The sequence below is a fragment of the Podarcis liolepis genome (genome assembly GCF_965112155.1).
Source record: "Podarcis liolepis genome assembly, chromosome: 7".
Taxonomy (NCBI): domain Eukaryota; kingdom Metazoa; phylum Chordata; class Lepidosauria; order Squamata; family Lacertidae; genus Podarcis; species Podarcis liolepis.
In genome coordinates this window covers 52,570,866-52,594,571 of record NC_139561.1, presented here as the reverse complement: position 1 = coordinate 52,594,571, position 23,706 = coordinate 52,570,866, and the positions used below count along the sequence as shown (strand labels likewise).

At 40.8% G+C, this 23,706-nt stretch overlaps 2 protein-coding genes across 8 annotated transcripts in view; one reads left to right on the top strand and one right to left on the bottom strand.

The window, feature by feature from the left end:
• The window catches only part of SLC12A4 (solute carrier family 12 member 4), a 59,826-nt gene extending 53,002 nt beyond the window's left edge, over nucleotides 1-6,824 (top strand). For 3 of the 4 annotated variants that reach the window (XM_083514929.1, XM_083514928.1, XM_083514930.1), the window contains 3 exons: nucleotides 980-1,164; nucleotides 3,669-3,802; nucleotides 5,534-6,824. In XM_083514929.1, coding sequence (XP_083371055.1) covers nucleotides 980-1,164; nucleotides 3,669-3,802; nucleotides 5,534-5,625 — 411 coding nt within the window. In that variant the 3' untranslated portion in view covers nucleotides 5,626-6,824. Of the gene's footprint in view, nucleotides 1-979; nucleotides 2,398-2,640; nucleotides 3,803-5,533 lie in introns of all 4 variants that reach the window. The other variant, XR_014528784.1, reaches the window with a different exon arrangement.
• A 699-nt stretch (nucleotides 6,825-7,523) lies between these two features.
• Nucleotides 7,524-23,706, bottom strand: part of PLCG2 (phospholipase C gamma 2) — a 65,771-nt gene continuing 49,588 nt past the window's right edge. For 2 of the 4 annotated variants that reach the window (XR_014528781.1, XR_014528782.1), the window contains exons 21-35: nucleotides 22,656-22,724; nucleotides 22,146-22,255; nucleotides 21,864-21,960; nucleotides 18,951-19,017; nucleotides 17,386-17,543; nucleotides 16,640-16,742; nucleotides 15,099-15,308; nucleotides 14,710-14,855; nucleotides 14,120-14,234; nucleotides 12,459-12,623; nucleotides 11,217-11,328; nucleotides 11,043-11,131; nucleotides 9,440-9,618; nucleotides 8,864-8,949; nucleotides 7,524-8,485 (exon numbers count right to left, since the gene is read on the bottom strand). Coding sequence is in view for 2 of the 4 variants with exons in the window: in XM_083514918.1 (XP_083371044.1) it covers nucleotides 8,907-8,949; nucleotides 9,440-9,618; nucleotides 11,043-11,131; nucleotides 12,459-12,623; nucleotides 14,120-14,234; nucleotides 14,710-14,855; nucleotides 15,099-15,308; nucleotides 16,640-16,742; nucleotides 17,386-17,543; nucleotides 18,951-19,017; nucleotides 21,864-21,960; nucleotides 22,146-22,255; nucleotides 22,656-22,724 (1,551 nt within the window). In the remaining 2 variants the exon portion in view is untranslated. The remainder of the gene's footprint in view (nucleotides 8,486-8,863; nucleotides 8,950-9,439; nucleotides 9,619-11,042; nucleotides 11,132-11,216; nucleotides 11,329-12,458; nucleotides 12,624-14,119; nucleotides 14,235-14,709; nucleotides 14,856-15,098; nucleotides 15,309-16,639; nucleotides 16,743-17,385; nucleotides 17,544-18,950; nucleotides 19,018-21,863; nucleotides 21,961-22,145; nucleotides 22,256-22,655; nucleotides 22,725-23,706) is intronic. The other 2 variants (XM_083514918.1, XM_083514917.1) reach the window with 1 other exon arrangement.

Genomic DNA, 23,706 nt, shown 5'->3' with positions numbered 1-23,706 from the left:
CAAGTGTCTGTTTTGCCAAAACAAAATCCTTGTTTCTCTCAGTCAGCCTTGTGTATAAGCCCACAAATGTTTTTACTTGTCATTGTGCCCGCATGTACCTTTAGTAGCTTGAAAGAGGAGAGGTTGGCAGCATCATTAGCAACGGGACTAAAAATGAGAACTGCCAATAGCATATCAGCCAGTATCATAATGCCTTTATACAAATTGATGATGTAGCTGCCCTCAGAATACAGTGTACAATTCTGATCCTCACATCTAAAAATGGGTATTGGTAGAGCTGAGGAAAAGAGCAGCGCAAATGATCAAGGAGCTGGATCGGTTCCTCTGTGAAGAAAGATTGCAACCTTTGGGGCTATTGAGAGTGTGGGAACATGACTGGTGTATAAAATTATAGCTAAAACCTGCTGTATGTTACCTTCTGAATACCAGTTGCTAGGAACAACTGCGGGAGAGAGCTGATTTCCTCTAGCCCTCCTTGTGTGCTTTCCATAGGCATCTGTTTAGGGAAGTGGTCTGTTCCAATAGATCTCTTCTTCTTTTCTTCTGTTCTTGCCTGCTTGGTCACCTGGAAGCACAGCCTTGACCTGCAAAAGCAGGCCTTACCAGGGGCTGTTTACAAGTCTGCTGCAAATGTTGTTGCATTTGCAAGGCCATAGCAAAGCTTGGATTGTGGGAAAGGTGGTAGCCCCCCTCCTTTATGAAATCCATCTGACCTACACACATGCGCAGACACACACTTTTAGCAGAATCCTAGCCCTTCTGTAAGCTTCAAAAACAGCAGTTGAGAGAGCAATCTCCCCTGTAATTTGAGGTCTGGGCCACAGTTGCATTGATAGCTCTTTGCCTTCTTGTGCAGTACATTTCAAAATCTCTTTCCTCCTCAATAATTTCCAGCTGCTGACTCTCAAAAAGCATTAAGTAGAAGAGCCATAGACTGTTGACCTCTGAAAACAATATACCTGCATGTTTATTCTTCCAGGCTCAGCTGGTGAAGGACAGGCACTCTATCATAAGGTTAGAAAGCCTGTACTCCGATGAGGAAGATGAAGGGGAAGCAGTCCCAGAAAGGATCCAGATGACATGGACAAAGGAGAAGTGCGACTCTGATAAGCGAATCCGTAACAATGCAGTGGAGAACTTCAGAGAGCTCATCAGTATTAAACCGTAAGTGCAGAGGTTCCTTCTGAGCCAGGATATCCACACCTTAATCTATGTCTGTAGCATCGTTGGGGGCTTAGGCTCTATGTTTTGCCTTTTGGTTTGGCAGCACAAGAGCGAAGTATTTGAAATGGTGTTTCTTCCACAAAGGGTGGGATAGACTCTGCTGGCATCAGGAGGCCAGGAACGCATACAGCGGTACATGCCTCTTTGGTAATGCACTAGTTATCTGAAAGTGTGGCTCATTTGCATGCTGAGAGCATTGATAGCAGAGTGGGGTTGTGAGATTCTCATATTGCTATGGGCCTTGTGATGTCAGACTGGAGGCAAAGATAAGGAGTGTGGTGTAGGAGCTGAGGGAGGAAAATGCAGGGAGGGACGTGAAGGTTGCTGGAGAATGTGTGTGAAGGACATCATTTGACCTGGTCCACACGTCACATTAAGCCATCATTAAAATAAACCATGGTTTCATGGGAGCAAGCAGCGTGCTGTGCATTCATCTGAAATCTTGGGCGCCAAGCTCATCCCCTACTGCCATACAACAAACTATGGTCTGACTTATCATGTCATCCAAACCCTGTCTTGTGATTTGTTTCTTTGCAGTCAAGCAACCAAGCAAAAACCAAGGTTTGTTTTGAGAGAAGCCCACGAGTCTGGGTTTGGATGGCATAACAAATCCAACTGTGGCTTCCTTCTCAGCAGGGGCAGCAGCACCAAGAGTTGGGGGAGTAAAGCACCCTCAGCTACATCTTGAGCACACTGCTCATCCACATCTAACCATCATTTGTTTTAACTGGTTTAATGTGCCTTGAGAACCAGGTCACTATGGTCATGATTGCGCTTTGCAATAAGCCAGGGTATCTTGATTACTGTGATTTATTGTTCTGCTCTTATGGCCAGACTAAAATGTCTTCTCTTTTTGTGTCCAAGACAATTGGCTTTTTTCCGTTTATGCTAACATTAATTTTATTATGGTTTGCTTTCATGCTGTCAGCGAATGGGAAAATCTGTAAGTTTGCTTGTTTGCTTGTTTTGAATAATCTAAATTTATATCCTCCTCTTAGGTCCAAGCTAGATGTGATGGTGGCAGTTGCATAGGCAGGTGTGGGTTTGGGATTGTATTTTAACAGCAAATGGTGTGTGCGCAGCAAAAAGCCTCCCCCAAGTTTATCTCTCGGAAGGGGACGGGGAGAAAAGTTTTTTTAAAGACTCGGATGGGTCACACCAAAGCCCTTAAAGGTAAAGGGACCCCTGACCATTTGGTCCAGTGATGACCGATTCTGGGGTTGCGGCACTCATCTCGCTTTACTGGCCGAGGGAGCCGGCGTACAGCTTCCGGGTCATGTGACCAGCATGACTAAGCCACTTCTGGCAAACCAGAGCAGCACATGGAAACGCTGTTTACCTTCCCGCCAGAGCGGTACCTATGTATCTACTGTTGTTTAACACACAGCGCCCCCCACGTCCCACAAAAGCCCTTAGGTGCGCTTAAAGTAGCTCATGGATGGGAAGCAAAGACTGTCAGTAGCTGCTAGACATGATTAACTGGTCTGATCCAGGAAAAGTCTTACGTTCTCACAAGAAATGGGAAATTAAAGTAAAATAAAAGCAAAAAAATTAAAGTAAATTAAATTAAGAAATTAGAGTAAAACTAAAGGTATTTACTAGCTTCATCAGAGTTGAAACTGATCATTAGGCTGGTTGATGGGCATTTGGCCAGAAGCCATTTTATAAGGATGCTGGCAATAGATGTGAATGCCCAAATGAGCAGATTGAACTTCTTGTGGGTCAGAGAAAGACTGCAGATGTTGCATGACTTGGTGTATTGATATTTGGCAATTATTTTATTAGCATCCTGGTTGGATGGTGAATGCTACAGCAAATGCATCCAAAACGAGCCCCCCTTTCTATCCCATTCCTTTTGGTCCTCAATGTGCCAAAAGAAATGCAACATCCTAAACCTTGTTTTCTTTGGTTCTTCCTCTGTCCCATGTCAAAGTGTTTGTAATTCCGGTTAACTGTCCACTTGAAGATTTCCTGTTCACTCAGTTTTAATTTGTACCTTGATTTGTTCTTGGATTGCTTTTTCTCCAGGAGATTGAGATAGGAAATCATGTAATGGCATTAGCTTTTCACTTAGTAATGGCATGTAATGGCATTAGCTTTTCACTCTTCCTATATGGCCCTTACAGGATGTATAAAAAGGGCCAATGCAAAAATGGGGGAATTCGATATTTCATTCAATTAGATATGAAGTGACAGAATCACATTTTGATAACCTTGTATGTGTGGCGTTTCCTGTTATAACCTACCAAAAACAGAAGCAGAATGGGGACAGGGGGTGCACACACCAGCATTTCAAGATTTTGGCAGTCCTTGAGAACCTGCCTTTTTAGTGGGAGGGAACTAAAGTTTTTGTAACATTCCATGTTGGTGATGCTTTTCATTAGTACTCTTAAGCTTGCAAATGCTGACTTCTAGCACCACTTGTAATTGTGACCTTTCAACAGAAACCAGTCAAATGTCCGGAGGATGCACACTGCTGTGAAGCTGAACGAAGTCATTGTAAACCGATCCCATGATGCACGACTTGTTCTTCTCAACATGCCTGGCCCTCCCAAGAACACTGATGGAGATGAAAACTGTATCCTTTTTCATGGCAATTTAATGACCCCATGTAAAACACACAGAAACAAACAAACAAACAAACAAACAAACTCGAAAGAGGCTTTGCAGTTGGATTCATCTGAGGATTAATGGATTAATAAAACTATAATAATAAACTCATTACCCATCCTTCACTCTAAGGTCCAAGAACAAGTTAGAACAGTTTTAAATACAGCATTAAAACCATCTTTTTTAAACTAATTTTTTTTAAAAATAAGGTGGGTCCTAATATATATATACTCGTACCTTGGAAGTCGAACAGAATCCGTTCTGGAAGTCAGTTTGACTTCCAAAATGTTCGGAAACCTTAGCGCGGCTTCTGATTGGCTACAAGAAGCTCTGGAAGCCCCATTGGACGTTCTGCTTCCAAAAATAGTTCACAAACCGGAACAGTCACTTCCAGGTTTGCAGCGTTCGGGAGCCAAAATGTTCAAGAATTAAGGTGTTCGAAAACTGCAGGGATAAAGAGGTGGTACTTAAGCATTTGCCGAAAACTGTATAATGAAGTTGCCAGATGCAGCTCTCTGAGGAGTTCCACAATTTAGGAGCTGCTGCCGAGAATGCTGCCTCCTGGGCCGCCACCTCAAGCTTCTAAGGGCAGAGGAAGAGGGCCCATCCGTTGATCTTAGCACCCAGGAAGGCCTGTAGGGAAGGAGGTGGTCTTTCAGATATTTGGGCCCTCAGTTGATTAGGGCTTTAAACGCAAAAATGAGCACTTTGAATTGAGTCCAGAAACAAGCTGGCAACCAATGCAGCTGATTTAGAACACTGGTTATATGTGATCTAAATGGAACCACAGCCAGTAATTTGGCCATTGCATTTGGGGCCAAGTTTCCAAGTCATCTTCAAGGGCAGCCCCATGTAGAGTACATTGCAATAATCCAATCAATGTTATATACAGTAGACAAATCATTTCTGTTCAAAAGGAGCTGTAGCTGGTGAACTGGCCAGAGCTGGAAAAAGGCACTTGTAGCCAGAGGCCATCTGAGCATCCAGGAGAGAGACTGCTTGACTAAGAAGAACACTGCAGGCTTTCTGCTATTTGTTTATGGCCTGGGCCCCCAGGTAAGCTCATCTTCCTTTTGACACTTCACTCAACTGGTGCTGATCCCAAGCGCCTTTGGAGCTTGTTGGTTAGCTGTGTCTTTGTTTTATTCCTGCATTGCAGAGAGTTGGAACAGATGAACCTTGGGGTCCCTTCCAACTCTACAGGTTTTTGTTTTGTTTTTTTGGCTGTGTGCGTGCGTGGTGCTCACCTGTTAGTTTTAGGTTCTATTTTGTTGTTGTGTGCATCATGATATAAAAACAATCTGTATCACTTTGTGTATTCTTAAACTGAAAGTGGGAAAGTAAAGGCCATCATGATACTAAAATACAGTTCTGTTTCTACCCAAAGGGAGGGGCATACAGGGACATGAGAGTTTCCAGGTAGAGATTTTTCTTTAACATTTGCAAATTATAGCAGTAATGCATCAATCAGCTAGAAGTAAACTCTTTGAGGTTCCATTGGCCTTAGTGAAAGAGTTAATTCAACTCTCTGTGAGGGTTAATCTCTATTTGAATTGTGCCCCTTGAGTTACATTTGTTCCAAAGAGATTTTAGATTGTTTTAAGTGTGCGTGAAGGCTTTATTTACTTGGTATAGAACTCTATAAAGGCTATTCATGTCAATCTATAGAGGTTTCTTGCCTTGACTTCAGCTGACCCAGATATGGAATTTCTTGAGGTCTTGACCGAAGGCTTGGAGCGAGTGTTACTTGTCAGAGGTGGTGGCCGAGAAGTCATCACCATCTACTCTTGATCGAAACAGAACAGTACCTGACACCATTTACCCTTTATGATAAAAGGACATTCCGGTTCTTGATGGAAAATGGGGCTTTTTTTCTCTCTGCCTCTGTGTGAACTATTCTCTTCCCTGAAAAGCATACACAAATCACTGTATGTCTATAATGCATGTTCCACTGCATTATTCCAGTTCCAACATACATATCTGTTGGGGTGTGATTGTATTGTACCATTCTGCTTAGGGACACATTTAATCATGACTCTGATGTAGCTCTGCTTCTGCTTTCATATTCTGGCAGACGTTTGTACAGTTCTGATACTGAACCTTCTTTTTTTAAGGAAATAAAAGTGCAGAATTTTTAGTAACTGAATGTAATATATTAGAACTGAGCTCTGTTATCAGGTAGGAATATTTTAAACAAATACTTTACCGTAGGGTATAGAGGGGGCACTTTGCAGGGCAGCTAGTTGCTGCTGCTGCTGATCCTCTGTAACTTGTAAGTAACAGAGGGGGAAGTATCCTAACCAGCACTGTCTAAATCATTGGTGGCTAAGCTGTGGCCTTCCAGATGTTTTTGGACTGTCTTCAGCCCTAGCCAGCTTGGCCCAAGATGATGGAAGTTGTCTAACAATAAATTAGCCCTTTTTAAAAATATACACAATTTTTGTAAACTCAGCTCCAAATTTGTGTTGAATAAAGAAATACATTTTGAGAAACATTTTAAATTATGAAAATTATGTACGTAGGTTGCTTCAATATGCAAGAGACTTGATTGAAAATGACCCTGTCTTCCCCCTTATTTATTTTTTCTATTTATTTGTTAGAAACATGGGAGTAAGAAAGCAACCAGTATAGACTAATGATTGTCGTCTGCTGCTTGCAGGCCATTTTTAGCTGGAGTAGTCTGTTATAAATGCATAGCTAGATGTTTTAATAGTTTATTTAAATAAATTAGATCAAAATTCGTGTGTAGCTCTGCTGTTTCAAATAGTTGCAGGCTACTATGCTGTAAATGGGTAGATTGTACTTGTCCAAGAATGTCAGTGCACCCTTTGGGTGGCATACTGGTCACAGATTGAGGGTTGATGGGAGGGGGGAGAGGAAAGCTTTTTATAACCAGGAAGTCTAAAGGTTTTTTTTATCGCACCCATTAAGTTGTATTTACTGTACAGGAGGTCTGTATTTTTTTCAAATAAAATATTGCATTCACTTTAGCCAATGTCATCTATCCTGGGAGGAGTACCATTCTTCTGTATGCACTTTGACTCGCCAGCCTTCCAAAACATCGCTACAGAACACACTTGTACAATTGCCTGTATTGTTGATGCTCAAATCCAGATGAGGAGTGCCACTAGTCAACACTAGGGGGCAGGGAACCACTTTTACTGGAGAACCAAAACCAAGTGATCACTTTGACACGGGAGTGGCCCTACCCATTTGTCAATTGACTGGCATTAGGCAGCTCTCAAGCCGTGGTTTGAATTGAGTGCCTTTTTCTATCGCCCTGCAGGAAGACAAAGGACACTCATCCAGCACTTTAACCACAATACTGTAGTACAGTGGTACCTCGGGTTACATACGCTTCAGGTTACAGACTCCGCTAACCCAGAAATAGTACCTCGGGATAAGAACTTTGCTTCAGGATGAGAACAGAAATTGGGCTCTGGTGGCGTGGCGGCAGTAGGAGGCCCCATTAGCTAAAGTGGTGCTTCAGGTTAAGAACTGTTTCAGGTTAAGAACAGAACTCCAGAACGAATTAAGTACTTAACCCGAGGTACCACTGTACTTTTCTGGTAAAGTATTATTTTATTTTCTCAGTGGTTCATTTTTATCCACTATTGCTTCTTTAATGCTGTATTTCTCCCCCCAAAAAGTGTTGTTGTGACATTAACTAAATCATTAGGACTACGGTGGAAGGTGACAATCCTTTCTTGGAGGTTTTTAAGCAGAGATAGATGGCCGTCTGTTGGGATTCTTTACCTGTGCTCCTGGACTGCAGAGGGTAGATGACCCTTGGATTCTCTGGCAACTCTACAGTTCTATAATTCTAGCCACAGTTGCAAAGGAAGAATTAGTGCACTTTTTAACTTTCAGTAACAGGCTGCAAATAAGGCATGCCTATGAGGTGAGTGGTTTGTAAGTAATGAGCATAAATTCCATTAGATAAAGGAAAGCAAATGTTAACCAAAGCATTTACTTGGGCTCCATTAGCCACAAATCTATGGGTTACAACCCCCACACCACTGCCCATCTACTCTTCCTGCACTTCAAGCCTAAGGGGAGGTAAGCATCAAGTCCGTTCGTTATGCATTACATTGCAGAATAACTTGAACACTGAGCTATGGACTGAAGGATCTCCCTGCAGATTTAAGTTATACAGGATACTTTCATTCCCACTCATCTTTCTTGAGCCTACCAGAAACGTATCTCACACATAACATATTTTTATCATGTATAGGCATTTGCCAGTGCAAAAGGAGCTGCTTTTGTAAAAACTAAAACAAAGTTTTAACTGTTAGGCACCTTTTAATCTCTCAAAATAGTACAAACCCATGTAAATTTTAGTGCCAATCAGCCTTTATACACACACACATACCACTGCTGTATACATACATTTAAAAATAAATTTTCTACCCAAAACAAATCTGATAAGATTTTACAAGTTAATATTTCAAAAAACACACAAATCCCCCCCCTTTGAAATCTGGCATTCATCAAGCCATTGTGTAGAAATAACCCTGCACAGTCCATAATATCTGGTACTTTTTTCTCCCTTGCAATTTCCTCTGTGCCTTCAAAGGCAATTTACTGCAGATGATGACAACTGAGGGCAGTGGCAGACTTCTGCCAGGCAACTTTGGGAGAGTAGTTCCACCTACCAAAAGAAGCAAGAGAGAGGCCTTAGCAAAAAGGATAAAGGTGTGTTGCAGTGGGATTTGGAAAGCTTAAGCACACACAGCTCTTGAACTATGGCCATCATAAAAACAAAGGTTATACAAGTGGCACAAAATCATTGTGGTACACGTGAGCTTGGAGTTCTCAACTGTGATAAGCTTGCTTTACAAACATCACACATTGTTACTGACTAAAGTTTACTATACAAGCTACTCCACCCTTCAGCGTTGTTGCTTTGTACAGATTGTTCTAGTATATACAATGTAATTTTTTCCTTGTTCCCTGCCAAAAACGTATTTTTCTGACTGTTGAGCTTCCATTCTAAGCTGCACTTCCAGAATAAATCAATGTCTCTTACCGGGTGACTTTATAAATAACGCACCAAAGGAAACCCAGTTCCTCTAGGAGTAGAATTTGCTGTTGCTGACTCTCTTCTCCCTCAGCCTGAAAAGAGGACAAAGAAAAAAAGTCAGCCTTGTAGCAGGACATGCATCTATCCAAGTCCCCCACCTGGCCAGCATTGCACTTATATAGCAGTTGATATCTGAGGAAATACATAATTTTGAGGAAAGAAAAATACTAAGTCATCATTGTAAACTGCTTTTTTAACATTCAAGTGGTATATAAATATTATTAAATAAGAGGCTGTAAATTAGTCTTAATTCCCTATGTGCCACCTCCATATATGCTAGAACCATGGAGCTGCCTTGTTCTCTAGCTTTGTAAAACTGCTGCCTTCCGATGGGAAGACAGCCCTGTTTGTTGAGTTTGCTAGTTCAAGAAGCCAGGCCTATTTTGGCTGAGAAAATAGTTCCTAGCAGATCAAGGTGAAACAAAGGTAATTTATTGGACTCTTCCTCGTACTTCATTTATTTATGCTATATTATCCAGGATCTTTGGGGATTTATTGGGAGCAGTGTCACCATCAAAGTACCTCCTGTTGCATGTCTCTTGATACACTTGCAGCTGACCCTCGTTCTTATTGAACTCTTGCAATAAATCGTCTCGGCTGGGATTCTTTAAGTTCCGTCGGGTGTCATATAACTGATTGTTCAGCTCTGCTTGGCGTTGTCGTAGTTGCCGAAATGATGAATAGAGATCTTCTTCGCCTTCCTTCAAAGGGAAAAGAAAGCCCTTCTTGCAATGCACACACCATGATCAAATCAAAGTTAAGCACTTATTTTACTCTCCCACTGATTTTAATAAGGAATTGTTCAATGTTCTCCCATTAAAGGAACTGGACTGGGTCTATATCAGGAGCCATGTTACACCTGACTACAGAATAGTAGAATGGAAAACTCACAACAAAGTTACTAATACAAATGGGTTGGCGTCAAAGGGGTGTAAGCCAAAGGCACTTGCAAGGTACGACTGTATTTCTGGCCCACCTGCCAGGATTCCAATGACTTACATCAAATAAGGGGATTGCCACCTAGAGGAGTGCTGAGGCCCAGGCCCGCCTGGACATATGAACAGAAGTAACTCCTTCACAAATCCCTTTAATGGGATACCCTATTTCTGGAGGGAAAGGCTGAAGATACAACAGACTAAGGTTGCCCAATGCCTAAACCGCCAGTTGTGATGATTGCTATGAGGTAGGCAAAACCCCAGGCCATAGCCAATTCACCTGATAGGCAAATTCCTACCCGGCTCCAAATATGGCGATCACAGTTGCCATAGCAAGGCCAAATCAGGATGTAAAATGCAACAATGAGTGGGTTGACAAAGGAGATCTGGGTGCTGGGGCTAGAATGGGCAACTTTAAATCCCCCAGGAGTAGACTTGGGGGGAGCCTGATTGCTCTGTCAGGCCCGTCCCCAGAGTGTGTGTCCTGCCCTCCAAGCCAGTCTGCCAGCAGACTGGCGCAGAGCTGGATTTCAGGTTGGAAGCTCACATTCAGCCTGGGGACAACTCCCCAACACCCAGCTCTCCAGCGTTGACAGGGGAGGCACTGGGCGTCCTGCAACTCTGCCGCATTGCAGACTTTCATTCACGTTTGCAATTTCCACCAACTCTCCCTTCCAGCAGCAATCACTGCTTAACATCTCATTCAATGACCTGCCAACGCTCAAAAGTGGCTTTCAAGGGCTATGTTGCAGAAAAGACTACAGCAAAAACCCATACTGGAAACAGAACTCTGCTGGAGGTTATTAGGTACTAACCCAAGAATGGTATTTATATAGCATTTTCACATACGTTAGCTTGGTATACCTTGCAACACACGGTTTGTATATGTATGCTGAAGCTCAAACAACACTGCAATTTTTTATATGTACTTTTAGGTGGTGGTGGTGGGGATGTCATTAGGATTGCAGCATGTTGGGTGGAGAATCCTTCCTTCCCCAGCTTTAATCCTGATGAACATACATCCCATGCAGTAGTTAGTTTTAGAGAAATAGCTCCCACTGACATGAATGGGGTTCATATCCCCCCACCAATTTTGCAAATAGAGCTGCAAAGTTGGTGAGGGGACATTTGGGTGCATGGTAGGTCTCCATCCTAGTGGATGGTGGAAGTCAAACAGCTTCTGCACTTACCAGGATCTGCTGCATCTCACAATAAATCAAGAGGGAAGCCAGCTCTATATCCTCACTGTATCCATTTTTGAGAGGGACAGACCGAAAGCCTAAAGGGGTAGGATTAGAAAAGTTAACTTATAACTTCAAGGCTGCCTCAAACTCGTACACATGATGGAACAGCCTATAGCTCACCTGTTCTATTCTTGAAAGTAGAACAGAGTTTGGAGATTTACTAGGAAGCAGCAGGCAGAGCAGGAAAGACAGGGCATCATGGAGAATCGCAAGACAGTCACATGAACCAGAGCTGGAAAAAACCACAAGCTGCCACAAGGGATCTCAATTTCTGCAACAGTTCAAAAAGCAAAGTAGAATCTAAGCTAGCCAAACAATCTTTAGCAGGGATTTATTTCAGGATTCATTCCAGGTTCAGAGTGTGATGAAGACTGAAAGAATTAACTCGCATCATAGCTGAAGTTTATTACTGACATAGGAATAAGCCCACTGTAGCAGGACTGATAGTGCTGAGGGGCTTCCCCAAGAGGAAGAAATTTCAGCCATTAAATTCACATTTCTTGTCTCCCCATCTCAAAATGGCTTAAATACTACATACAGAGCTTATTTCTTTTGCACTGAAAAAACTTGCAGATTTTCTATGGCCACTGATTTATTGCTGATTCACCATGTTCTACAAAAGAGCATTCAAAATCTCTCATAGAGAGAAAAATATCATAGAGAAAAAAATTTCAAGAATTCTTAATACCTGCTCTACCATACTTTGAATAGCTGTTTGCATGTTTTATTTTGTAAAGAGCCTTGTCCATAAATGATTTTAAATAAAATAAATATAAATTCAGAAAAAGGCAAGATAAAAATTTTGTTCCAGGGGTTAGGAATTATTAAGCAGTTACTTCAGTATATCTAGAGCAGCAGACTATCATGAATAAGCAAAGAATTACAGAAAGCCTAAGGAAATGAAAGATATAGTTGCAGAATTTATCATTTAAGCACTGGACAATTAACTCCAGGTGGGGGTTTATGCATGATGAAACGCTGAGCAGTTGGCATGTCAGGAAAATCTTGACAAGGGTGAGTCAAAAGCTTGCAAGCCAGAACAGCTAAGGTTTTACTTGGTTCCAGGGCCTGGATGATCAGCATGGTTATGGCAAAAAAAAAAAAACCTTAGCTTACCACATACAATAAGATCTAATAATGTGTTTTATTTATATATGTATGGTATGCGCAAAGTGAGACTCAAAGACACCCCCCCCAGCTTAATTCAGCAGTCACTTATGGTCAATCAGTATCAGTTGAGGGAGACTTTCCTAACCCCCTTTTGGTGTGCAGCAAGCATGTTGCCTAGGATCTGAAAGCCAAAGAAATGTGCAAATTATCAAAACCATTGTTCAACCTGTCAGTGTTATACTTGATATTTACCTGATTTGATTCCTTTGATGGGGAAAGTGCCATGTGCTAAGAAGTTGGGATCACTGAACATGTCTTCCTCATAGACAACGAAGCGCAGAAATGCTAGGTTGGGGTCATAGATTTCAAACTTCACTTGCTCTTGAGATGCCCAGACTGGGTTAAGGCCATTGTCATCTGTAATAAAACGAACATTTCACAATATAAAGCAAGCAACTGTCACATTCCACTCCTCCACCGTTTGAGGCAAGTGTAGAACATTTGGAGAAGTTTAGTTGTTTTTATTCTTAAGTGGGTCAGCCCATTCAAGCTTGAACACCTCAGAAAAAGAAGAAAGCTAAACTCTTTGGCAGCTAATGTGGACTCAAATCACAGGAGCTGCAAGATGTTGGCTGAGCTAACTCAGGGGTCTCTGGTTGCAGACCCAGAATGGCAACTGCTTTTACTAATAAAGGCCAAGAAAAAGCAATTATTAAATAATCAGGTAGCAGTATGATTTTCAGCGATGCTGATGTCAGAATATTCTCCATCCTCTTTCTCTGGGCTATCTTCAAGAATAATCAGAAGCATAGAGCAAGACAATGGCTTCTTTTGATTTATTTATTTTTTAGGAGAATGCAGGCAGAGAAAGGACAAACAGCCAAGAAGTTGGAATTAAAAGAGTGCAAAAGAATTATAAAGCGGTGGGGGGGGGGGGACATGACAGCTGACAGCCTCACTGATATACTTCTTGCAGGGAACTTAGTATGTTGTATTCAGTGCTAGTTGTACTCAAAGTAGACTCAATGAATACATATGACTAAGTTGGGTTCAATAATTTCAATGGGTAATTCCAAAAGTAACTTGTGCACCATCCTGCCAAAGTTCCATTAATGTCGAGAAGACTGTCGAGAAGACTGTCGAGTGCTCTGATGGTGTTTCCTGCTTAGCAGGGGGTTGGACTCGATGGCCCTTGCGGTCTCTTCCAACTCTATGATTCTATGATTCTAAGTACACTGTCAATTCCCTCTAACAGAAGTGCTTAACTTTGGGATAGACCACGTCCCAGATTTTCAAGAAAATGCTGAAGGCATACTGAAGACATTCCAAGGAGTCACTTTTTCTATCCTTTGTATGTAACTAGTGGAGTTTTAAAATGATGCAATTCTTATTATTGAACACTTGTAAAGCAGCTGCTTCTTAAGTGCTATAAAACATAAAACAGTCCCTGCTCACAACCTAGTAGAGATGCTATAAAAGGAAATGGGAAGGGGAAAGGAGAAAGGAGAGGAGAGGAAACATTCAAGTAGCTGTACCTTCACTGGAGCCAAGTTGGGCTTCCCCTTGCCATGATGTTCCTCCTGGGTGGCTGGAGTTGGCCAGCCCTTCAACTACGCCATATCAGGTTGCAATGCTATGTAACATGATCAATTGCTCCACTTGTTTTAATTTGTTTATGATACTGTTTATATATTATTTATTTATTTATGATACTGTTATTCCAGCCAAGGAACTCTATGATAGTTATTTGGCCGAGACACATAGTGATTACCCCAAGGTTACACAGTAAGTTCTGAAGATGAATGGAGACTTGAACATGACTCTTCATGCCCTAATTCCAACACACGACGCAACTTCTTTCTTTTTTATTGCCGCAGAACCCGTATTTCCATAGAGAGTTAAGAAGTACTTACTCACAACAGTGGTCTTGAATTTACTGTTATCATATTCAGCCCCACAAATTTCTACCTCCACAAATGGGCAGGCAATACTTCTGCCAGGCTTGGGAAGATGGCGAGCTCCGATTACCTGTTTCAGACAGTTTAACTTAGTTGCTGATTTTTTTATTTTTAAATACATCCCACCTTTCCTCCAGAGATCTCAACATGGCCTACACACTTCCTCCCCTCCACATTTTATCCTCACATCAGCCCTTTGAAGTAGGTTAGGCTGCGACACAATGCCAGACCCAGTGAGCTACATGGCTGAATGGGAATTTGAACCCATGTCCTAGTCCAACACCAAACAGCTAAATTATGTAGGTATCTTCCTCCACCCCCCCAAAAAAACCACATTAAGTCACAACTGATTTCAACAAGTTGTCCAGGTCCACCCACTGAAACCAATGTGACTTAAGAGCTCAGTTTTTGCTGTGAGCATCTTATTACTTGTTGTTTTAAATACGGTTTTCATGTTGTAGTCCACCCTGTGACCTTAGGGTGAAGGGTGGGTAATAATTTAATTAATTCGCAATTTACTTTAAAAAATCATCATCATCATTTACCCTCACTGTCAAAATCATCTGTAGTTTCTTCTTGGATTCATTTGGCACCGGGTCATACGCCTCACTCCTCATACTTTCTGGCTGCAGTACATAGCCAGTCCGTCCATTAAGGGAAAACAAGGCATGATTCATTTGCATGTATTTATCTAGAGAAAGAATTAAAAGATGTGTCAGCCAGATTTCCTACATTAATAAATCTAAAGGGATTAGAAAAACATCAAATAATAAAGACAAGTGGTATCACACTTTCAGCAAATGCATGAATTCAGCAATTCAGGATGTATGAATAAAGCAATTACGCAGGATACCATGGAAGGAAAGAGGTGCTTACTTATAAAGTGGTGGGTGGGTTGAGAAATGGGTAAAATCTTCCATTGTGAGATTTTTACCTGGTGTCTGGAAATTAAGAGCCACCATCTGTGATCCACAAAACCAGAAACGAAAAGGATCATAATTTGAGGAATCTACTCTCTGCCCTTTTGGGTATATTCGTGTCAGTCCCTTCTGATTATATTTTAGTAGATCAGCAGGCTTCTGCTTGACAATGCCTTCTGCTTTGGTCTCCACAAAGGAACGGATTTCTTTGTAATCAGGATTTTCTGCAAAAGAGAGAGGTGGGAAGAAGCCACTCATTAATATATGCCTTCACTGTGGCTTTGTAATATTGATGGCAAGTTTCATTGTCCCTTGACTAAATATGCTTCTCCAAGTGATGACCAATGTTTTTGGCACTGGTGCTACATCAAGTCCAAACAATGGTTCCAGGACACATTATAATCTGCATTTAGCCCTTTACACCTTGTGCAGCTTTGACTCTGGTCTAAGTAAGCCAGAGAACAGGATGCAGCAAAGTGGCAGGGAAGCAGGCAAACGTAATTTTAATCATGTATTTTTAAAATGCAGGCTTCATTTATAGCTTGATAAATTTCATGTCTCCTTGTTTTTAACATTCATTTTTATACATAAATCTAATGAATGTTTTGTAACACATTTAGAGGGTTTTTTTGTCAATTAAGCAGTGTATAAACTTATGAGATATATGTACAAACTTAAAAAATAAAGAAATTAGCTACACTTATGATTTTAGAATTTTATGAAGTTTTAATTATGTGGCATTTTTTTAAAGAGTTGGTAGTCTATATGTAAGCCATTTCCCTGAGTTTCGCCACTCTTGCAATGCACTGCAGGGCAACCAAGTAATGGGAGTTAACGAATGGTTACATTGAAGAGGGCTAGCTTAATTTTCAGTGGCTCCCACTGAGTTCTATGAAATAAGAGAAGCAGGTTACTACAATTTGAAAGGACTGCCAACAGGTCATACAACCTGCTCAGAAAGTGGGATCCCTGGGTGCAAAGGGCAGCCTCAGAACCCACTCTAATGATGTCTTCAAGCATACCCATTTATGGTATCCTACGCAAGCATGGAGGGCTATCAATGCAAGCCACTCTCCCTGACACTGGGTGGCCCAGCCTAATCCCTCTGATAGTTGCCACTAATCTCAAAAAGGTCATCCAGAGAATTACATTGCCTCAAAGTCTGAACCTGCTCTTAAGAGGCCTCTGGAGATAAAGCTTCATTAACATTAGGCACCCAGCTTTCATGCTCAGCCACTATTGCAGTTAGAAATGTCTAAATCTTTGGTTACAATTTTTAACCATTATTTTTAATCCTGCCCCAACCAAGCAAGCAATGAATAACTGAATCTCATACGTCACATGTTTTTGGAGACTGGTTAAGTTTTCTCCCAGTGTTCCATTCTCCACACTAAGCCAACCAAACTCGCTCTTTCTCTCTCACTCCTCAGGCATCTAAACCTCCTTTGAATATTTGTTGCTATTCTATAGACACATCCTAGTATACCATACTCTTTGATCATGTCTAGCAATCTAGCAGATGAAGAGTTCAAATTCATACTTAAAAATACATTACCTAGGTTGTCCTTTGTTTTGCTCGTCGGTATGCAATATACCACCAAATCAGACAATTCCATGGCAATTAACTGCTTCTTCTCCCAGAACACCCTGAAATTTTCCTGAGGATTTAACACAGTTAAAACATTAGTCCAGGGGAAGTCATCTGCACTGACATCACTCAGCTGGTGTCAAAGAAACAGAAAATTGTGAAATCTAATTTTCAACTTTAAATTTGTCTCTGCACACTCCCTTTATCCCTGCTCACTCTCTGTGCCCAAACTGCAGTGATGTTGAAACAAAGGCGCGGATTCAACTAACTGGCTCTGCTAGTGAAGCCCTGCACAAAGACTTCCCTACTTTCCAAGTATGAATTCTGGCTTTCAGGTTCGGTGTGGTGTTTTTTTTTAAGAAAAAATTTTTTGGCAGTGCAGGGCCAAAAAACCCCTGAACTTACACCACCCAAAAAAATCTTGCTTTGATTGCATAGTCACGCTTTGAGGTATTATTTTCAAGTTAAAACTTGCATGATATTGGCACATAAAGCAAAACACAAAGGTGCGTATTATGCTTTCATGATATTGGAAATATGGCATGATATAGAATTTTTAAAATGGTGATGATAAAGGCTTCTCTCAAAGCCCCTTTGCTTGCAAGGGAATCAGATGTTGGGTGTGGACCATATTACTAGTCCTTCAGTCTTTGCTCAAATCAAAATCACTCTTACTAAAAATTAAGTGCTGGAAATTATGGCTTCCATAGTACCTCTTCAGTAGTTTTCGTTGTGATTTCCCTGACACTTTGATACCATACAAATAGCTCTTCCACCTTTTCTGTTGCAAATTCAACAGGAGCATCTTCAAGATTCTTGGGTTCCAGGATAAAGACAAAAGACTTTCCATGTTTTCCCTGTGTCATTTTTACTATTAGGAATCCAAAACAATAAATCATATGTACATGATAAACACATCTTAAGACATCAAATAGCACTTGAAAGAAGTTTGCACAAGATCCTGGTAGGATCCCATTAATCAGTAAAAACATATATTTATTACAAAACAGTAATATTAAAAGCCTCAGCATTCTTCAACTGCTCTATATAGTATCCTTTGATTCACATGAGAGCAGCTGAAGTATTGGGTACCTTAAAGACTGACAATTTCATTTATAACATAAGCCTTAATGGACCAGAGTTCACCACACCAGACGCCTTAATAAATTTTGCATTATATTTGTAGTTTATTTATCATGGTTTATTAGATTTCTATATTGCTCTTTGCTCTTCACCAGAGGATCACAGGGTTTTACAATATAAAAACATAGAAATACACAACATAGTAACAAACAAAAATGATACCCTCCCTATCCCCCAGTTTAAAAGACCATAGATTGTTTAATTAGCCAAAGGCCTGGGAGAAGAGGAATGTTTTGCCTGATGCCTAGGAGAGCATTCTGCAAGCGAGGAGCTACCGCAGAAAAGACCCATTCTCATGTTGTCACCCTCCGGACCTCTCATGGAAGTGGCAGATGAAAAAGGGCCTCAGATGATGATCACCATAATCTGTTAGACTTTCAGCTGCCACAAGACACCAGTAGTTGTTGTCATACCTTTTCAAATTTTATCTTAATGCTTTGGGGATCATACACATCTTCAAAGTACAATCTCAGTTGTACAAGAATATTTTTAAGTGGCCAAAAGGCAACAATACCAGCTTCTTCTGCCTTACAGAAACACTCTACTATTTTGTGAACCTTTTGAGTGCCTTTTTATTTGAGGTTGTGCCCTCCCCATTCTTTTCTGAGCATGCATTAAATCCATCCTTTTAAAAGAGGAGTACATCTGTTCCCTCTCACCTCCAAATCCGCACCCCCCCTCCAAAATTATACTTGGATAAGAAATTTCAGCATTGCCCTTCAGAAGAATTGTCATTCAAAAATTAAAATACAGTTCAGATATATTTGGGGTGATAATACAGACAGACTAAAACTGAGCAATCAATGTTATGTTAAAGGATATATATATCTAAAAAATAAATCCAATAATATCACAGTGGCCGTGGCAAAGTTTCTTTCAGTAGTTATACGAATCAAAGATCAACATACCCATGACTAAACAAATATTGCTTCAGTCTCCCTTCCCTAGGGGGTTGTCTGTATGAATCTGTATTTTATTCTGAATCCATGTTATGGGCCGTTGGACCGCAATAAAGATTATATACATATATATTGTAATAAAAAATAGGTAAACTTGACAAACTGTTCCCTCTCACACACACACATACACAATCTACTTTACATGTAAGGAGTCAGGAAGTCAGAAGGATACATACCAACGTTATACTTATTGAGATCCAAAATACCCCGGCATAATGACCCTAAAGGATTGTCCTCAATTATCTGAAATGAAAAGATTTATTATGTTTGAAGTTGGTTGTTTTGCCCCCTTGGAATCAAATGACCTTGGAATGTAAAAAATGAATTCATTAAATTCCTAGGACCAATGCTTAAAAAATGATATTCATTCACCATGAAGGAAGAATTATTGCTTAAGCAGAGCTTCTGGATCACTGATTAAGCAGTTTTGCTGCTTAATTAAACTGCTACAGTGATGTGACCAATTCGTTTTTCAAGTTTGCCTTCGATCTATACTTTCTACTTATTCTGTAGCTGACAGAACATAGGAACTACACTCATATTCATTCCTGAAGTGTATGGGTTTCCTGTCACTGAATAATATTAGCAACCATAAAAAATTAAACTGCTTGGCGAGAATAAGATTAAGGAAGTCCATTTACTACTACCAAAGCTAGTAATTATTAACATTCTAATAGTTGACTTCCTTGAAATTCACTGGCAGAGCTGGAAAGCTTTTCAGAAGATCAAGTTCTTTCTGAGACCATTGCAGATTTTTCACACTCCATTACGTTCTTAACCAGCACAGCTAAGCATCCTTTACCCAGTTTGATAATCTTATCCTCTGGGCACTGGCATAACTAACACTGAACACCTATATTTATTTATTTATTTATTTAAGTAAGTTACTTATAAAAGTATATATCACGGGAAGCAAAATACCTCTCAAAAGGCTCTGTGCATTCACACACAGCTCATGCCTATGCTTCCTTATTAAAGTCAGGATTTTTGGCTAAGCATTGCACATGAACTTCAGATCTGCATTGCCATGCCAGGAGCTGTAGCAACACTACTCCTCCCAACACTGCTGGGGTAAAGGAAGAAACATGGGCTCCTCTCAAGTTAACCTGGCAGCACCAGAAGGTGAAAGTTAAGTCCAGCCTCATTTACCACAGCAAAAGCATGAGTTTCCCTAAGATCTTTCCAGGCCAGTTTCTGCATAAAATTTAGCGCCTATTCAGGCATGCAACCACACCTGCTTAGGCAGAGCTGCATTTCTGATTTTATTGTTTTAACTGCTGCGTGAAGTGTTTAAGAGTTTCTAATTCTCATGCTTTCTAATAGATCGTTTTATTGTATGGTTTAATTGAGGCTGCTTTAATGCCCCAATGGATCTGTTACTGTGTGCTTTAATTATGTATTGATTTTATAGTTTTAAACTGCTTGGAAGCCATACTGAGTCCTGGAGGGAAGGCTGCTTCATGTTGCAAGGTCCATTTCCACCTGGTCTAGGGGGCAGTGCCCAGGCTCACCCTGAACAGATAACATAGGCTCCTGGGAGGCACTGGGACATTGCTGGAACCAGTGGCAGAGCATATGCCCACGCTGCCCAGGGCAGGTGTGCTCCTGAGGGGGGCGTGGTGCAGAGAGTGCCCTCCCATCCACAGGATAGCCACTCAGGTGCCCAGAGCAGTGTGTGTGCCCTGCAGCCAGGGGCAGAGTGAGCCGCACATGGGGTCGGAGCAAGCTGCCCCTGGCGGGCATTCGGTGTGCCGCCCGCCAGTGACTCCCAAGCCTCTCCCAAGCTGTCAAAACAAAGGGGGAAGAGGGGAATGCCGCCAGCAAAGCAGCGCAGCTCCCCCCTTACCCTGATGGCTCGGGGTAGGCTTGGGAGTCGCAGGAGGGCAGCATGCCGAATGTCACCCCCCTACGTGAGGGCATCTGGGGCGGCCCGCCCCCCTTCCTAAGCAGCGCCAGATTTAGGTTTGATGAGGCCCTAAACTACTGAAGGTAATGGGGCCCTTTATATGTCCAGCAGTCCTTTGTCAACAAAAATTGTCGCAGCTTTTTTGTGTTGAATATATGCTATATGGTAATTTATGGACCTAATAGGTAACTAAAGCCATTTGCACATAACAAAATATGTATTTTATCAAAGTAATTGTTGAGCTGAAATACAATTAAGAAGGAGTATATTAATAGTGAAATGCAATTAAAAAGAAGTATATTAATAGTGAAATAATTATTAAAATAAAACATATTTAGAGCTTATTTGTTTTTTATCTTATATTTTGGAAATGTACATCCAGTTTTTTTTCTTTAAAAAAATTTTGGGGCCCCCAAAAGAGTGGTGCCCTAAGCTATAGCTTGTTTAGCTTATACGTAAATCAGGCACTGTTCCTATGTCCCTGGCTGGAACAACTCTTGGGTTGGGACAACTGGCTAAAATGTTTTAAATGGTTCAAATTTTGGTTCCTCTGTTTTGTTTTGGTCAGGTTGGTGTTGGTTAAATGTTTAGTTGGGGTTGGCAGCTATTTTAATTTGGGTATAACTGTAAACTGTTTATTATTGTTGTTATTGGTTTCTACTGATTTATTGGTTGGTTGGTTTGTTGCTTGAATAGGATTATTTTGTTTTTTAATGTTTGATATTTTGGTGTGTTTTTATATATGTTGTAAGCTGCCCAGAGAGGCTGGGAAAACCCAGCTAGATGGGTGGGATATAAATTAAAAAATGATTAGTATTATAATTATTATTACTGGCATGTGAGTCGTAAGAAAATAAATATTCCACATGACTGTCACCACTTTAGAAATAGGGAGAAATTGGCACATGCCAAGAATCTCAAAGCTGACAATACACATTCTTCATACAGAGAAGTGTTAAGGAGCTACTAAGCCCAACTTTCTGTTCCTGTGCACATCACAGTGCTATATACAATCCCACCCTCTGTCCACAATGTTGCATCTCTGTACGCATGTGGGACAGCATCCAGAAAGGCAACCTTGCACACAGAAGGGTCTGAATGCATTACCACCTTTTTTGGAATAACTGAATGGATTTTGTGAATAGCATAAACTCTAGAATATAGATAACAAGTATCTTCCTACCTGATTCTCAAGATCTTCCGTGTTATCAGAGGACATGTCTTCCACGTAATTGGCTGGGAAGTAGTGCTGAACTTTGTACCCATAATCGCCTTTCCACCTGAGAGAGAGAGAAACATGTACTAATCAAATTTGAGACACCATATCCAAATGAGGTATTATAGAGAGGTTCACATTTTTTTAAAAATGCTCAAAGCCACGTAGTGAAATCTATGGTTGAGACACAGCTCGGTCTACAGAAAACATCACCAACTCATAGCAAAAATATAAAAGCTGTCTTCTTACCAGCCACCAACTTCTTTTGAGACATTATGAATTAAAGCCCCTCGGCAAAAAGTCAGCTCATCGTCTCTTTTCGCTTGGTAGTCGTACAAAGCTTTAACAGTTCTCTGTGGCTTCAAGAGAAACAAATGGAAAGGAGCTTTAGGTCAAAGTGAATTTGAGAGAACAACCACAAACACTGTAATACAATCCAGAAACAATGGTTAGGTCAGCCTTTGCCCTCCAGACATTTTGCTGGCAGGTGCTGATCGGAGCTGTAGCCTATAGGTTTGGCAAAGGCTAAGTTAGACTATAGTCAGTCAGTCAGTCAGTCAGTCAGTCAGTCTCTCTCTCTCTCTCTCTCACTCACTCACTCACTCACACACACACACACACACATTTTCCCACCCTCCAAATACACCTTTACCTACAATCAGTCCTTTCAATTCTCTAAACAGGAAATTAAGATAAAGGATCTGTCAGCTATTCTTTTCTTTCAGATCAAGAATAAGTTTGAGCAAAACTTTAACATACCACAGAAGGTGTTATTTCACCAGGTTCCACATATGCCTTCACTTCATATAATGAGCTAGGATCTTTCTCCTAAGATTGAAAAAGAAAAGTAAGTAAATTGCACAGCTAGAAAAAAGTAACTTAAAGCTTTTTAATGTGCTAACATAAGAAATTACACTGTCCAAATATACTTGTAGCAATTGAGCAGAGTTTTGTGATTTCCCCACCCTATCATAGCTTTGGGGATTTCAAAAAAAGTGTCAGTAGGATTTTGGCAAAGGTTTCTGCCTGGTTTTTCATATCATAACTAGAAATTGAAGCTTTCATAGACATGTTTATTGTGTTTTTAATGTTTTGTTGGGAGCTGCCCAGAGAGGCTGGGGCAGCCCAGTCAGATGGGCAGCATATAAATAATAATAACACCATCATCATCATCATCATCATCATCATTATTATTAGCAATATTTTTTTAAAAGACCTAGAGAAAAAATAATTACTATTATTTTATCGTTGAACTCACTGGTAAAAAGAATTTAAATTATGTGCCTCTGCTTTCTGCACAGAAAAGAATAAATTTTCTCACACATGGATTCCCCTGTGTGGGATAAGGACTTAGGACAAAAATGCTGGCCGAGGCAATGGAAGTTATAGTCCAAAATCTGGAGAGCAGATTGATTTAATATATTCATCTTCCATTCCAAAACAAAAACTGTAGCCTGTAGGTAGACATTTGGAATCATTGACTTGCAATTGGCCAGACACACTGGTCAAAAGAGAGAACTACTAGCCAACTAGGCCTTCTTGCATGTTACTAGGGTAGACAGGACTAAAAGCTACAGCAAAATATTTAGGGCATACACCAGCATAAAACATTATGATCTCTTAATCAGAATGCGAAGCTGGTTTCAAATCCCAAGTAAGCAAAATCCCTGGTTTTCTATTTGTTAATTTTAAGGGATTCCTACTTCACCACCTTGGATCCCATTATCCATAGCTAAAAAGCAATGATCTTCCCAGAGCATTAAATATTGGTCAGGAGAACATTCTGAAGGTACCTGAAGGCACATTCCAG